The sequence below is a fragment of the Diaporthe batatas genome (genome assembly GCF_019321695.1).
Source record: "Diaporthe batatas strain CRI 302-4 chromosome Unknown Contig00003, whole genome shotgun sequence".
NCBI lineage: Eukaryota > Fungi > Ascomycota > Sordariomycetes > Diaporthales > Diaporthaceae > Diaporthe > Diaporthe batatas.
Genome location: NW_025408550.1, coordinates 3,900,538 through 3,910,063, shown reverse-complemented (window position 1 = coordinate 3,910,063; position 9,526 = coordinate 3,900,538). Strand labels below are relative to the sequence as shown.

Sequence of the window (9,526 nt, the reverse complement as noted above, 5' to 3'; positions counted from 1 at the left end):
CCGTGGTCCGACGATAAGACCGCGTTTTTAGCGCAGTCTCGGACCCGGCCAAAACAAACATCGACCTTCTGGGCCGGGGCAACCACTACACAGTAGAGCGTTAGTGATTGAATGCGATTGACGAGCGCTAGCCAGCAACAACGACAACGTCCATCATCAACAACGTCGACAACAAAGCACAGCACACCGACGCTGCCGGCGCTGCTTCTCTTACCACCCCCATCACAACCACCACCTTCATTACCGGGCTGCAGGCCGAGCCTGAACACCCCTGCGGCTGAGGATACCCCACAAGTAATCTTCGCCCGTTCATGCATTCGCGCAACTGTTTCTTCCTCGCCCGTTCGGTTCTGCGCAACAGCCCACCCATCAACCTGCGCAAGCCTCTGCGACTAAGCGCGTGGGCTTCGAAGCCCTCACACAATCTCTCAGAATGGATTCCGACGCCGAGTCGGTCTTTGATGACGTCCAACAAGATGACTCCGACGCGTTCTCGCCCGAGCCTGTAAGTAGCGATGCGCCCCGCCACGTGTCTGTGCCTCCCTGACTTTTTTCGCCCAAAGTCTGCCTCTGTCAGTGTCGCAGACACGGTCCTTCTCCACGTCACCTGCTTACCAGACGCAGAAGCCCAAGTCCAAGCCTGTGAAGAAGGCAACAGCAGCAAAGCCAGCCGCCAAGGCCGCGCCCAAGAAGATGGTTCAGACAACGCTCAAGTCAAAGGCCGCGCCTAAGAAACGCGCAAAGCCGGAGAGCGACGACGACGGTGACGACGGTGACTTTGGCGGCGACATGTCAAACACGCCTCCCAAGAAGCAAAAGATGGCGACTGGCGCAAAGAAGTCTAGCGGCAAGCCTCTGGGCGAAATCGAGAATGATAGTTTCACGCAACTCGATGGTCCTTCGGGGTCTCGACCCGTCAAGACCGCCACCGAGACATACCAGAAGCTGACCCAGCTCGAGCACATCATTAAGCGGCCTGATACCTACATTGGCTCTGTGGAACGCACCGACAGTAGAATGTGGGTCTACAACAAAGAGAAGTGCTTGATGGAGTACAAGACGATCTCTTTCGTGCCTGGTTTCTACAAGATTTTTGACGAGATTCTGGTCAATGCCGCCGACAACAAGCAGCGGGACAAGGGCATGAGCTACATCAAAGTCCACATCGACCGCGAGAAGGGCGAGATCTCCGTCGAGAACGATGGTAAGGGTATCCCGATTGTGATGCACGAGAAGGAGGGCGTCTACATCCCCGAGATGGTCTTCGGTCATCTACTGGCGGGTTCCAATTTCGATGATACCGAGAAGAAGACCGTCGGTGGTCGTAACGGTTACGGTGCCAAGCTTTGCAACGTCTTCAGTACAGAGTTCACCCTTGAGTGTCAGGACTCAACGAATGGCAAGAGATACAAGACTACTTGGAGGGACAACATGGGAAAGATGGACAAGGCCAAAATCACCTCCAACAAGAGCAAGGACTTCGTCAAGGTCACTTTCAAGCCCGACTTTAAGAGGTTTGGCATGCCAGACGGCATTGACGAACATACCGAGTCCCTGATGTACCGGCGTGTCTACGACTTGGCTGGTACCGTCGAGGCAGTCAAGGTGCACCTCAACGGAGAACAGCTCAAGCTCGGGTGGAAGAAGTATTGCGAGATGTACGCCAAGGCTATCGCAACAGAACGCAACGATCTTGATGCGGACGGGAACGGACCCCCACCTGCCACCGTCATTTTCGAAGATACCAAGGCTCACCAACGGTGGCAGGTTGGATTTACCGTCTCAGATGGGTCTTTCCAGCAGGTGTCCTTCGTGAACTCGATTGCAACAACATCTGGCGGCACGCACGTCAACTACGTCGCCGACCAGATCTGCAATGCCCTGTTGAAAGACCTCAATAAGAAGATGAAGGGGCACTCGCTCAAGGCGAACCATGTCCGAAATCACATCTTCATCTTCGTCAACTGTCTGATTGACAACCCTGCCTTTACATCGCAAACCAAAGAGCAGATGACCACCAAGCCGAGTGCCTTTGGTAGCAAATGCCAACTCACAGATGGCTTCATCAAGAAGATCAGGGCAACAGAGGCTATTGAGAACATCCTTCACTTTGCCGAGAAGAAGGCTGACAAGATGATGTCCAAATCTGATGGAAACAAGCGGTCCCGCATAAGCAACGAGAAGCTCGTCGATGCGAACATGGCGGGCACCAGGAACGGCCACGAGTGTACTTTGATCCTGACAGAGGGTGACTCGGCCCGAGCTTTGGCTGTGGCAGGCCGCGCCATTCTGGATCCTGACCGCATTGGTGTCTTCCCGTTGAGGGGTAAGATGCTGAACGTTCGTGATGCTTCGATAGACCAGATCTTGAAGAATGCAGAGATCAACAACATCAAACAGTTCCTTGGACTGAAGCACAAGACGACATATACCGACACCAAGAGCCTTCGGTATGGCCATTTGATGATCATGGCCGATCAAGATCACGACGGTAGTCATATCAAGGGCTTGCTCATCAACTTCCTCGAATGCCAGTTCCCTTCGTTGCTCAAGATCCCGGACTTTTTTAGAGAGTTCATCACCCCAGTGGTGAAGGTCTGGCAAGGCCCCAACCCCAAGAAGCCTCTCCATCTGAAGTCGTTCTTTACCATGCCCGAATATGAGGAGTGGAAAGAGAGACACCACCAGGAGATCAAGAAATGGCACTACAAGTACTTCAAGGGTCTGGGAACCAGTTCCAACGAAGATGCCCAGGTCTACTTTACCAACCTGGATGATCACTTGAAGGAATTCCAGACCATGAAGACCGAGGAGGCTGAGCTTTTCGAGCTTGCCTTCTCCAAGAAGAAGGCCGATGCGAGAAAGCAATGGCTTGGCAACTTCATCCCGGGAACTTTCCTGGACCACTCGTCCAAATCAATCACGTACACGGATTTCGTCAACAGGGAGCTCATTCTCTTCAGCATGGCTGATAACCTTCGGTCCATTCCGTCCATTGTGGACGGATTGAAACCTGGTCAGCGAAAGGTCATCTACGCCTGCTTCAAGCGCAACTTGACGAAGGACAAGAAGGTCGTTGAATTGGCCGGATACGTCTCCGAACAGACTGCCTACCACCACGGTGAAGTTTCATTGCAGCAGACAATCATTGGTTTGGCCCAGAACTTTGTTGGTTCGAACAACATAAACATCCTGGAGCCCAGTGGTAACTTCGGTTCTCGTCTTGCCGGTGGTAGCGATTCGGCCAGCGCTCGTTACATCTTTACACGTCTGTCTCCTTTTGCCAGGCGCGTGTTCTCTGCACTAGACGAGCCGAACCTCGAGCTGCAATATGACGATGGAAAGCAAATTGAACCGAAGGTCTACGCTCCTATCATTCCCATGGTCCTTTGCAACGGCGCTGACGGCATCGGTACGGGTTGGAGCACTTCCATCCCCAATTACAACCCGAGGGACATTGTGAAGAACCTCAAGAGGCGTATGGGCCGTGACGGTGGTTCAAATGAGGAGCAACCCTTCGAGACCATGACGCCCTGGTTCCGTGGGTGGAAGGGAGTGGTTGAGGAAGAAGAGGCCGGTTCGAAGCGGTACAAGTTCAATGGTATTGCGAGTATCGACGATAGCCAGGCCAAGTCCGTCGTCACCATCACCGAGCTGCCCATCCGTATGTGGACCGATGATTTCAAGGCCAAGCTCGAGCAGATCATAAAGGGAGAAAAGGCTCCTTCCTGGATCAAGGATTACAAGGAGTACAACGACCATGCAAATGTGCATTTTGAAATCGAAATGGATGAGACGCAGATCAAGAAGACTCGGGAGGAGGGCGTCCTTGAACGGTTCAAGCTGAACAAGAGTATCGGAACTACCAACCTTGTTGCTTTCGATGTTCGGGGACAGATCCGGAAATATGAGAAGGTCGAGGACATCCTGGAGGAGTTCTACCACTACCGCCTTGAAATGTACAAGAAGCGAAAGGTTCGTCTTGCTCCATTCCCCTTACGCTGCCATCGTACGAAGTGGAAAATTGACTTGGCCCTCTGTAGGCGTACTGGCTCAAGGTCTTCCACGCCGACTATCGCAAGTTGAAGAACATGGCCCGATTCGTCGAGGAGATCATTGAGGGGAAGCTGGTCGTCTCCAGGAAGAAGAAGGCCGTGTTGGTGGAAGAGCTTCGTGACCGCAAGTACGAGGCGTTCCCCCGTGGTGAGAGCGTGAAGAAAGCACGAAACACGGATGAGGAGATGGACCAGGATGATGATGAGGATAACGATGACCTCACATCCAACGAACCTGGTGCAGGGGACTACGACTATCTCCTTTCTGTGCGTGAACCCCTGATCCTCTGCTGGGAACCAGTGCACTGACATCATATAGATGCCCATCTACTCCTTGACCGCTGAGCGCCTGGAGCGGCTGAAGAAGCAAATCGCTGCGAAGAAGAAGGAGCACGACGACTTGGAGCAACTCGATGAGAAGGACCTCTGGTCCAGGGATCTCGACGAGTTCCTCGAGGAGTGGGAGCACCAGCAGGTTCTAGATGCGGAGATCGCGAAGAACATTCGGAACATGGGTCGCCGCCGCTCTAAGAAGATTGGGGCTGGAGGCGGCCGCGGTGGTAAGCGGGCCAAACGTGACGATGACGACTATGACCCTGGCAAGACGGCCAAGGCAGCAAAGACGATGAAGAAAGAAATGACTGTCGTGAAGAGACCCGTCGAGCCGAAGAAGCAGGGCGCCGCCTTTGCCCAGAAGTTCACCGCGACGAAGCCGAGATTGCAGGCGCATGGCAACGATGGAGCGGAGTCTGACTTCTCTGATGATGACTTCGCGGCATTGAGCAAGAGCAAGCCGAAGGCTGCACCTTCAAAGAAGGTTCCGTCACCTGCTGACGATGCTAAGGATGAGGACTCGGAGATCGAGGAGGTTTCTGGGCCGGCTACGAACCGCTCCAAGCGTGCAGCAGCCGCCAAGGCCAAGTCGTACGCCAATGATGGTTCAGACTCAGACTTTTCTGATGAGGACTTCGCTACTTTGAACACGGGCAAGTCTGCGCCGGTGAAGAAACCATCGCCGGTCGTGTCTTTGGTAGAGGATGACGAGCCCGAGATTGAAGAGGCAGCGGAAGAGCCTGAGATTGAAGAGGTCAGTGCACCAGCAAATAGCCGCTCCAAGCGTGCTGCCGTGTCAAAACCTTCTCCTGTCGAATCCGTCGTCGAGGATGACGAACCTGAGGTTGAGGAGGTTGCCGCGCCCACTAATAGCCGCTCCAAGCGCGCTGCTGCGTCAAGGGCCAAGAAAACCTGGGTCTTCAGCGACGATGATGACGAGTCCGAGGCTGACAATGGTGACGATATGCTTGGGGACGTCGGTGCCATGGTTCGTGGGATTGGAGAGCCAGCCGCGGCGTCAAACAACGGCAGGCTTAGTCTGTTTGCCATGTCACGATCCGAGCATGGTAATGCGGCAATACCTGCCAAGCTGAAGACAAAGCAATCGCGCAACTTCGACTTTGACGAGCCTGATGACACAAACTACGAGCTTCTGGCCAGGTCGTCGCCTCACAAGCCGACGAGGTCTTCTGACATTGATGACATGTCGGAAAATGAGGCGCTCCCTACTACCACCACAGCCAAAGCCTCATCGGCAAAGGCGAAATCAGCCAAGGCGCCTCTGAACGTCGTGTCGGCCCCGGCGAAGAAGAGCCGTGGGCGTCCGGCTGGAACCAAGAACAAAGCCAGGGAAGAGAAGCCTGCGAAAACTGTACAGCTGTCTCCAGCTGCCAAGGCCTATGCGGCGAAGAACAAGACCACTGCGGCGAGCAAGTCGAAGAAGAAGTCATTCGACTTCAGCGACGACGACGAGGATGGTGATGGGGACGTAGCTATGAAAGACGACTCCCCGCCGCCACCACCTCGCGCTCGTCCAGGCCGAGCGGCGGCTGCCAAGGCCAAGAAGACGTACGCAATCGTCTCAGACGATGATGAGGACGAGCTGATGTCCGACGGTGGAGGTGGAAGCGATGTTTACGACATGGATGGTTCTGACTGAGCGTCTTTTGGCGATGTCCTCTGCAAAGGTGCAAGCATGAGCCTTGAACGTTTTCCTTCTCCTCGAGCATGTTGATGGCGATTCAGGGAGGTGGTCGGGGTGCCTGGCTTTCGTGACGAGGGTTCGTCGGCTATCATCATTTCCTTTCTTTTGCGTGCTGAGAACTGGTTTTGCTTTTAGTGCGTGTTTTCCTTCTACGCTCTCGGGTCTGGATAATGCCTCTGTTGATAACCTGCACGCATCTGCTTTTCACCGACCGGCTTATCGAGGACACACCACGCGACGTCTGTGTCAACCCTTCCCTTGTCACGATCCTCACGACTGCCTGTAATCTATGTCTTCGATAGAGACTTGAGAAATACAAGGACTCAGAAAAGAGAATCCGCCTGCGGTGTATTGTGGCCCGAGCAGTGGCCATATGCCCTGCCATAGGATACGAGTGTGATAAGTGGACATCTCAATATAAACCAAATACATAATGATCACCCGGTAGTAGACATGTCTGTTGTCATCGATGCCCACCGGTTGCATCCTTGGAATAGCGTGGTGGCACGACAATCCCCACGGACAATTATTCTTTCTATGCGCTCATTCCCGATCGAGGTTGTTTTCTTGGTTCTGATGCAGTCCAGGTGTGTGCTGTGGCGTGATACAGAACGGTGGTTGCGAAGTATAATACCACGCACGGATTGCCTTGATGGGAACCCGGCAAGCGTGTAGCAGCCGCACAGTCTCACCAAACGCACCTCCTTATTCAAATCCAAACAAAGGAATCGGGTAACAAGTGCTAGAACGGAGCCGTGCTGGATAGAGGAGTACTACATGTGCGCCGGGCTCATCCGCAGAGCAAAGGATTCAAAAAGTATCCATGCTCGAGATGACTATGGGGACAAGCTTATTGCAGCAATGCTGCACACACACACAGAGAGAGACGGGGGAGGAGAGAGAGATTCACACGACACTATAGAAAAAGAAGGCATGGCAGACTGATGCAATGTAAAGCAGAGCAGAGCAAAGCGAAGCAGAGCAAGACAGGCCGATCAGAGAACGCCCAAAGAGGCTATGAAACCAAAACAGACACCAATGTGGATTAAGATAAAACCTCGCGACTACCCCGGTCCTTTGGCCGTTACGAGAAAAAGGAAAATGACTACCGGTCGTCCATCGTCAACCATGAAGCGTCAATCTCTGTTTCACATGACAAAATAGTCAAAAGAACAACGCAATCGCTCTGCACGCCGTGATCTGACCCCGGAAAGACAGAACCCCATCCTCACCCCTATCAATATGTTCCCAGCCTTCCCCTTGTCACCTAACCTCCGGTCATTCGTCTACTGACCTCGTTTTCCACACCATGGTTGTTCAACTTTGTTTGCTCTCCCTAACGAGCTAGCTTTGAGCAGGCTCCACCTCACCTGGATCCATGGGTGGCGCAATGCAGCCTGCCCGCAGCCGTTTGGCGGCCTTCAAGGTGGCTGATAGACCAGGGGAGTCCGCCCAAGGGTATTGGGCTCGCTTAGGTAGCAATCAGGGGCTCTTGCTCAGCCCCCTCGTGCTTGATCTCGGGGGCGGGGACAGCAGGCTCCTCGACCTTGATGTCCTCCTTGGGAGCCGCGGGGAAGTCACTGTCCTTGACAGCGGGGGCGGCCGGGGCGGCCGGGGCGGCTGGGGCTGAGGGGGGAGCCTGAGAGGCAGTCTTGCCCCGGATCATCTCCTGGGCCTTGGAGGTGTAGTCGCCGACGTACTGCTTGGTGAGCTCGGTGGCACGGGCGGTGTGGGTGCCGGCGACCTGGCGAAGCTGCTCAGTCTGGGTGTTAACGATTTGCTGGGCGTTCTTAAGGTGGTGGTCGATAAGCTCCTGGTTGGAGGTGTAGATCAAGGGGGCGGTGAAGAGAACGGTGGTGCCGATCAGCGCAAGACCCCAGTACGGGACGACCTTAACGAGCCAGTACGAGATGAAGGCGCTCACGCAGACCTGGCAGGAGGCACAAATGTTAGTCAAAACAGAAGACGACCTTGGTGGTCGCGGGTTGCCCCGAGAATGTACATACGGCCAGTGAAGCCCAGATGTTCTCGGCAAAGACGATGCGCTGGGACTCGATAACGAGGAAGTTGACCAGCTCGTGGACATCGCCGATGAGGACGTCGAGAGTCTCACGAGGAACGGTGTAGTATCGACGGGGCCTGAGCTGACTGGCGATGCCGGTGTTCATAACAGCCTTTCCAGCGGCCTCGGCGGCGATGGTGATACCCAGGATCATCCACGTGAGCTTGAAGCCCCATCGAATCACGTCCAGGTACCTAACCGAGAAGATGAAGGCGATGATGGAGGCATAAGCGATCGCGGAAGCGCCTGTAGGAGTTTGTCAGTGGCTGGTTCTTGTCCCTGAGTGTCCCGCGCAAGGCGGACAACGCGGGGGTGCCCCGGAGGAGCCCCAGAGTGTCTGTCAGGGTGTGGTACGTACGAGGGTTCCTCCACGAGAGGAGCTCGGAGAAGAAGGAATGGTAGTGCGTCAGAGGTTGGCCGGTTGCGGTTGGGTTGTTAGGTGTCTGGCGGGAAGCGTAGAGGTTGGAGAGCTCGTCAGAGGTCTTCTGGTGCTGCTCCCTGACCTTGTCTGCAACGGGGCCTGTGGCAGGTGACGTGTTAGCCATCATGAAGAGCAACAGCAACAGGCAGATAAGCTGGGCAGCAGGGTGGATTTCTGCAGAGATAGTGGCAGGAGAGCCGTGCGTCCCGGCAGAGGAGGCAGAGGAGGCAGAGGAAGGGCGAGGGCTGCTGCAGCGAGGCCGGCAGGGCTGGACGTACCATTGGTGACCGAGTTGGTGACCGAGTTGAGGGTGTCGGCCATGTCGGAAGTGGTGATGGCAGGGCAGGTAACAGATGAGATTTGGTTCTCGTTGTTGCTTGACGGGAGCACGTGCTCTTAGGTGGGTAGCTGGGCTGGATCACACAACGGTTCGCGAGGGCAAAACGGAGCTCTCTGCCAGGCAATGTGGGTGTTGTTGATGCAGGTTGATGGAAGGTAGGGGATTGAGGGATGCTGCTGTGGAAAGAGCAGGAGTGAGGACGTCGTCGCTTTTTGCAGAGGTGGTTTTGTTGCCGGGTTGGCACTTTTGGCCAGGTCAAGGTCAGTCAGGTCAGGTCAAGCAGCACCAGCAGTCAGGACTCAGAGCATGAGCGCATCGGATGGGGTTGAGCTGGCTGCAGTGGCAGGGCCTTCTGGGCCTGGACCCATACCTGCCCAGGCGGGCACACAGCTACCCAGGTAGGTAGGTACCTTGGTACCTAGGTTCCTAGGTTCCCAGGTACTTAGGTGCCTAGGTGGGGCACAATGTGGCTTGCCTGCTTGTCTGGTGTAGGTACGGAGTACTCGGTACTCCCAATGTGCTACAGCAAGTGTGCCTGCCTCTCATGACGACAACCCATTCCACACCTTCAAAGGCTAGAGAGGCAACTGACAGGAGGCCAGCAAGCCAG

General features: G+C 55.0%; 2 protein-coding genes across 2 annotated transcripts; one reads left to right on the top strand and one right to left on the bottom strand.

The window, feature by feature from the left end:
• Positions 1 to 95: 95 nt before the first annotated feature.
• KVR01_003036 (DNA topoisomerase 2) lies at positions 96 to 6,435 on the top strand. Its single transcript, XM_044782123.1, has 4 exons — positions 96 to 505; positions 625 to 3,975; positions 4,044 to 4,322; positions 4,375 to 6,435. The coding sequence occupies exons 1-4, from the start codon at positions 434 to 436 to the stop codon at positions 6,046 to 6,048; spliced, it is 5,376 nt and encodes a 1,791-aa protein (XP_044648051.1). The 5' UTR covers positions 96 to 433; the 3' UTR covers positions 6,049 to 6,435.
• A 102-nt stretch (positions 6,436 to 6,537) lies between these two features.
• Positions 6,538 to 9,206, bottom strand: KVR01_002221 (uncharacterized protein). The gene is made up of 4 exons (XM_044793507.1): positions 8,855 to 9,206; positions 8,514 to 8,675; positions 8,100 to 8,401; positions 6,538 to 8,023 (listed from the first exon to the last, which is right to left on the bottom strand). The coding sequence occupies exons 1-4, from the start codon at positions 8,895 to 8,897 to the stop codon at positions 7,565 to 7,567; spliced, it is 966 nt and encodes a 321-aa protein (XP_044647236.1). The 5' UTR covers positions 8,898 to 9,206; the 3' UTR covers positions 6,538 to 7,564.
• Positions 9,207 to 9,526: the final 320 nt, after the last annotated feature.